Source organism: Saccostrea cucullata, unplaced genomic scaffold (assembly GCF_032062105.1).
Source record: "Saccostrea cucullata isolate Sc308-1 unplaced genomic scaffold, CSIRO_AGI_Scuc_v1 ctg4054, whole genome shotgun sequence".
Lineage (NCBI taxonomy): Eukaryota > Metazoa > Mollusca > Bivalvia > Ostreida > Ostreidae > Saccostrea > Saccostrea cuccullata.
In genome coordinates this window covers 42,360-49,092 of record NW_026931787.1, presented here as the reverse complement: position 1 = coordinate 49,092, position 6,733 = coordinate 42,360, and the positions used below count along the sequence as shown (strand labels likewise).

Below are 6,733 nucleotides of genomic sequence, written 5' to 3'. Positions count from 1 at the left end.
TTGATGCTAATTAAGTTTGGTTCTCTATGTCTTCTGGTTTGGAGCTGGGGTGGTGGGGTAGATTCCTTATCTATGCACAAGAATGAATGGGCAAAGAAAGATAATTGCTGAGAATGTTACCTTAATTGTGAAATGGGAAGGCTGTGCAATTTGTTCTTTGGGATTAATTAACCTTCCACATGAAGAAAATCCTGAGCATTATCTTTATCTGTCACATTGAGATTAATAACTGTACCGCCTCTGTCTGCAATGAACTTTGTTTTGAAGGAAAGGTCAATTTTGAATGATGCACATTCTCTGAAATATGGATTTAAAATCATGTTCATACTTTATTTTTGGTTAAAATACTGTACACAATGATTTATGATAATTTAATTTAATTCTAAAATCAAAATATTTCAGCGGGGCCCTTGCTGATTGGTCAGTTTTCTAGTTTATGGCATATTGTAACAAATATGAATGCCCTATCAGATATCATCCAAACATTTTCACTAAAGTTGATTTTTATTAAAATAAGATCAAACATGGAGTTTAAGATCAATGGGTCAGAAATCATAGCATGCACATAAATATCTTGGTCAGATGTAATACACGTGTCAAATATAAAAAGGCCTATCTCTTCTCTATCAAAACTTATAAGGAAAAATAACAATTTTTGAAAAGTAGGTCCAAGGTCATAGGGTCAAAAATCATAGTGTATTTAGAAAGGTATTACCACATAAATGTAAAAGGTGAGTGCCCTAAATCTTCTCATTTAAAAGGTAAGACCATGGTTAAGTTTTTAGAAAAGTAGGTCAAGGTCACAGGGTAAAAAATTATAGTTATGATCTTATGACTGTTAAGAATTTATGCCATTGTACTCAAAGATTTGGTCGACTGTTGCAATGCAATTCGATAAATTGCTCACTTTGCAAAAAAATTTAAAATGTGTTTAAATTTCATTTTTCAAAGGTATTTTTCTTGAGCCAAGACCTTCACTTGTGTACCAACAATTTTTACCCTTTGACCTTGACTTTTGAGTTTGACCTACTTTTCAAAAAAAATCCAATCTTTCTATTACTTTTGAAAAGTTGATGCCAGTGATTTCACATGTCATTGTATATTAATTGTGAAAGACCTATCTTTCGTTGCCAACAATTTTGAAGCTTTGACCTTGCATGGAGATTGGCCTACTTTTGAATCTCGAATTTCGAATCTAGTATTTCGAAATTTGAATCTCGAATGAGCCTTCTAGGCTTTCGTACTTTAGACATACATTTCAAACCAAGGGGCAAATGTAGAAATTTAGAAATTTTATAAAGAAAAGAATGATGGTACATATGAACATTGTGGCTAATGCACCTCTTGTGTTCTTTATAAACAATCAATGAAAACTTAAGAAAAGGCTTTGAAAATTGCTGAGGAAGAGTTGAAATTGGATGCACATATTTATGAATTGATTAGAATTTGGAGTTTGTCTGTTCTATGCAAAGATTGTTGTGTACCTGTCATCCTTACTAAGACCATAAGATTTGATAATTTTGTTCTTCATTATTAATATAACAATTTTTTTTTAGTTGAATGCAGTAATGGAACCTTTTACAACAGTACAAGTCAGAACTGTGAGTACTGTCCAGTGGGAACATATGGAGATGAGCAAGGATTGACATCATGTAAATCCTGTGGAGATGGAAAAACAACACTGGGCGTCGGGAATTATGACATTGCTGATTGTGTTGGTAGGTTTTTGCTATTATTTTACACAGCATAATTTTACATATGTCCCCCATTACCATGAATGTATAAAGTAGTTAACAAATTCAAATAATTTTCTTTAAACATGCTGAGATATTTTTAACTTTACTGTTTTTACCCATGCACTAAGATTAGATTGAAGTCAGTCCTAAATTGTAGAAGGGAAATTGATTCCAGGATCTATGTTAACTTTTTAACTTTATAGATAAATAAAAACTTATTAGGACTGGTGCTTTCATTTATTAATTATATATATCTGTCTTTCTGAGGTGTTGCTAATTCTAAATTGTTCAAACACAGCCCCCAGGGTTATGTCACATAACAAGGGAGAAAATCTGGTGAAAGGCAGTAGAGCTGAAGCTACTTTGGTGAGAGTTGTGGCCCATGGGCCTCTAGTATAATTTAATGGAATATGTTGCCATGTATATTATGTCCTGCTCCAAGTAAGAGGGAGTACACTATTTTGTCCTTGTTTTTATGTCCATCCACAACAAATTTTCGTACACATTTTTTGTCACAGTTTTCTCAGCAACTACACTTGGCTTCCTAGATGCTTAAAATTTAAGCACACTGTTTTGTCATGCTAAATGGTAGGATTCTTTTTTGTGAAAATCCATGTCAATTAACTTCATGTATTTGTGTGTTTGTCTATACCAAATTCAAATCACAGCAGGGGTATTACTAGTGAGCATATGCTCACCGACTTCTTATTTTTCAAAATGCTACTCCTACAGATTTGGTCTGATTGTAATATTATAACTTGGCACACAAGTAGTCTATTACACTAAAAAACATAATTCGGTTTATTGCTGCTTGTTCAAAAGTTTCAAATCAAGTGATACTTTTTTATCCATACAAACCAGTAGAACTACAGTATCATCAGATACCTTTGGTTGTTATGTATGAACACTGTTGCCATGATTACTAAAAATATAAATTTCTATAAAATACTTTCAAATTGCTACTTCTGTTACAGTTTTGGTTTGATTTCAAGATAACTTCACACACAAGTTGACTCCATAATTCTATTTATTGCAGCCTGTTGAAAAGTTTCAAATCCAACTGCCACTTTATAGCTCACCTGAGCTGAAGGCTCAAGTAAGCTTTTCTGATCACATTTTGTCTGCCGTCCGTCTGTCTGTCCATCTGTAAACTTTTCACATTTTTGACTTCTTCTCAAGAACCACTGGGCCAAATTTGTCCAAACTTGGTACAAAGCATCTTTGGGTAAAGGGGAATTTAAATTGTTCAAATAAAGGGCCAGGTCTCTCACAAGGGGAGATAATAAAGAAAAGACAAAAATAGGGTGGGGTCATTAAAAAATCTTCTTCTCAAGAACCACAGTGTCTGAAAAGCAAAAGGTTAAATTGAAGCATCCTAGGGAAGTGTAAATTCTAAATTGTTGAAATCATGACCCCAGGGGGAAAGGCGGGGCCACAATGGGGAATCAAAGTTTAACATAAAAATATATAGGAAAAATCTTTGAAAATTTTCATCTCAAGAACCACTGGGCCAGAAAAGCTGAAACTTATGGGGAAGCATTCTGGGGTAGTGTAGATTCTAATTGTAAAAATCATGACCCCAGGGGAAGGGCGGGCCACAATGGGGAATCAAAGTTTTACATAGAAATATATAGGAAAAATCTTTGAAAATTTTCATCTCAAGAACCACTGGGCCAGAAAAGCTGAAACTTATGTGGAAGCATTCTGAGGTAGTGTAGATTCTAAATTGTTCAAATCATAACACCCCCGCCCCCCCGGGGAAGGGCGGGGCCACAATGGGGAATCAAAGTTTTACATAGAAATATATAGGAAAAATCTTCTCAAGAACCACTTGGCCAGAAAGGCTGAAACTTGTGTGCACATGGAAGGATCCTGGGGTAGTGTAGATTTCAAAATGTCTTTATTATTATCAGTGGGGTAGGGTGGGGATGAATGATGTATTACAAGGGGGAAATCTGGTAAAAAACAGAATATTAAAAGCTTCTCAGGTGAGCGATGTGGTCCATGGGCCTCTTGTTTTGTTATACATACAGACAGTCTTGTCAGAGATTGGTTTTCAGAATGTTTTCCATTAGTAGTTTTATTTTGTTTGAATAAAACTATGTACAACTAAGAGAGATTAGCATTAGATAAGAGGCAGATACCTTAAAAATACCTATAGTTAGTACACAATCTTAGCATTATCTGTTCTTTGTCAATAGTTTTGTCTTATCAGTTGTTATTTTTCTCTGTATTACAAACAAAATATACATCAATTATTTTTTTTCAGCTGAGTGCCCTGTTGGACAATTTCTAAATGGTTCCTCATGTTCCCTCTGCCAGAAACACTTTTACCAACACATGGCTGGACAGGACTACTGCTTGCCTTGTCCTCTGGGTAAAAAGACAAGTGGAATAGGATCCAACAGCTCCTCACAGTGTTTTGGTTGGTATCTTATTCTGAACTTGAAAACAATATCATTTTTTAAATTGATTTGATTATTTAATTCTAGGGGAAATGAACTCAACATTTAAAACCCAATTTATAAATTATGCCAATATGAATTAAGGATTTAGATGTATAACAGGGCACTTCCGGTAAAAATGACGGCGTTTGCCGATGATTGCCGATGTCGTAACACTGTTTCTGTCTAAGAGTTATCGACCGTCGTAAACAAGCATGGCTCTTCGTCAACACGGCTTGATAGACGCTGGCATTATTCATGCCGTCAGATGAGAGAAATATACTTAACAGAGGAAAGAACAAATGTTAGATTGATAGAAAACCATGATATAGTAGTTTTGTTAGACAAATTGCTGCATAAACAGTCCTTTCAAAGTAAAATACATACTTGGGTTTTTCCATGTTCTAAGAATAGCACATCCTTCGATGTGTAGAGAAAATGAGGTAATTTTTTTATTTCTTTAAACTATGTAATATTTTAGCAGATTTTCGTTATTTTTATTCATTTTTCAGTAAACATAGTAAAGAAACACATGGAAGTGTGCATCTATAATCAAGTTTATTCGCTAAACTAGATCTAGACCGCGGTTACAGCTATAGATCGGTACATGTACATTTAGTCCGAAAAATCTGACGTTTTTCTGGCTTTTTTACGATTTTGATATTTTACATGCCAGGAAAACGTCAGAACCGGCGCCATTACGAAAACTGGGAAATCGCCGCCTCCAACCGGAGGCGGCATTCAGAGGTTGATTTTCGATACTTGTAAACCGAATTAAATGCTGAATTCACATATTATCAATAGTACAAAACCTTTAGTACTCACCAACATCGGTTTTATGTTTCGTTTATGAAATAATATAATCCAATGAACATATTTTTATCTGACTGTCGAGATTTGTTTTCATTTCGTGCATTTTAAAATCGTGCAAGTTCTGAATCGGAATGTGGAGTGGTAATTTCTATTCATCACTATTGGTGAGTTCTAGTAGCATTGTGCCATTGATAAATTGTGATTTCGGCATCTAATTCGGTTCCCAAGTATAGAAAATCAACTTCGGTTGAAGAAGGTGAAATTCCCAGTTTTCGTAATGGCGCCGGTTCTGACGTTTTCCTGGCAAGTAAAATATCAAAATTGTAAAAAAGCCAGAAAAACGTCAGATTTTTCGGACTAATGTACATTGTCATTCGTTTGCATAAAAAAAATTCCCTGAGTTTTCTCTGATGAAAAAAAAAACATTTTCTGGACATAACAGATGTTTTTTTGTTGTATAACTACATGATTGTATACTAAGGTTGTGTTTCCAAATAAAAAAAAAATCTTCCTGGTTCTAAATTAAAGGTTTATAAAATACCCGTAACAGAGAGGAAATTAATAAAATAAAAAAATTTTAAAAAAGAACAAAACTTTGAGAACTAAATTATTTCTACTATTATTTAAAAAAAAAAAAAGAAAAAAAATAGGGAAAACACATTTTGGTTTTTTAATCTAGGTATTTATTTCATAGAGAAAAAATAGATGGGGGGGGGGGGGGGGGTATCATAATAAATATTTATATTAAATTGATTTCATTTCCATGATTTTTGCAATTCTCTGTACATATAAGGAAAAAATACCATACTTTTTTAACTAACATAAGAACAAGATTACATGTACATTTTTTTTATCTCCAAGAATTGTTCTTGTACAAGTGTATAAATACTTTTTTTTCAAGGTTAAAAGGTCAAGGACATTGTTAAAAATGTCATAAGGCTTATTTATTTATGTTGTTTTATACACTTATCAATATATAAGTATGGCATAATCATACTAATAGTGTTGAGAATGAAAAGTTATATTTGTGTGTCAGCATACGGATACTAAAATTGGGGGTAGGGGTAGTAAATGCTTAATTACTCCAAAATATCCTGGTAAAAAATATTTTATATATCTTATTATTGTACAACATTGATTAGAGTCATTTTCTATCAAAATAATTTTTAGCCCACTCTTTTCTTTTTTAATTAAAAAAAATTAAAAATTAATTGTTTTTATAGGAAATACACACTTAGCATTGAGTAACGTGTTTTAATCTGGAAATTTTATTAATTAATTGTAACTTTTGAAAAAAAAGTCTTTTATTATGAAGCGTCTATGTTATTTTTGTTCATCTAAAGTAAAATTACAGTCTGAAAATGAGTTTATTTCACAGAATTCCTCTTCTGGTATAACACACCCTTCACTGTTTCCGATAGTGGGGGTATGATTTGAAAATTCTACTTTTTAGCTCACCTGAGCTGAAAGCTCAAGTGAGCTTTTCTGATCACATTTTGTCCGGCGTCCGTCTGTCTGTCCGTCTGTCTGTAAACTTTTCACATTTTCGACTTCTTCTCAAGAACCGCTGGGCCAACCAAACTTGCCACAAAGTATCCTTGGGTGAAGGGGATTCAAGTTTGTTCAAATGAAGGGCCACGCCCTCATTCAAGGGGAGATGATTGGGAATTAATGAAAATTTGGTGGCATATTTTAAAAATCTTCTTCTCAGGAACCACAGTGCCAGGAAAGATGAAACTT

At 33.6% G+C, this 6,733-nt stretch overlaps 1 protein-coding gene across 1 annotated transcript in view; it reads left to right on the top strand.

The window, feature by feature from the left end:
- Positions 1-1,556: 1,556 nt before the first annotated feature.
- Positions 1,557-6,733, top strand: part of LOC134233531 (proprotein convertase subtilisin/kexin type 5-like) — a gene marked incomplete at both ends in the record, with an annotated part of 35,916 nt that continues 30,739 nt past the window's right edge. The window contains 2 exons of the mRNA XM_062715502.1: positions 1,557-1,718; positions 4,006-4,161. Of these exons, the coding sequence (XP_062571486.1) occupies positions 1,557-1,718; positions 4,006-4,161 (318 nt within the window). The remainder of the gene's footprint in view (positions 1,719-4,005; positions 4,162-6,733) is intronic.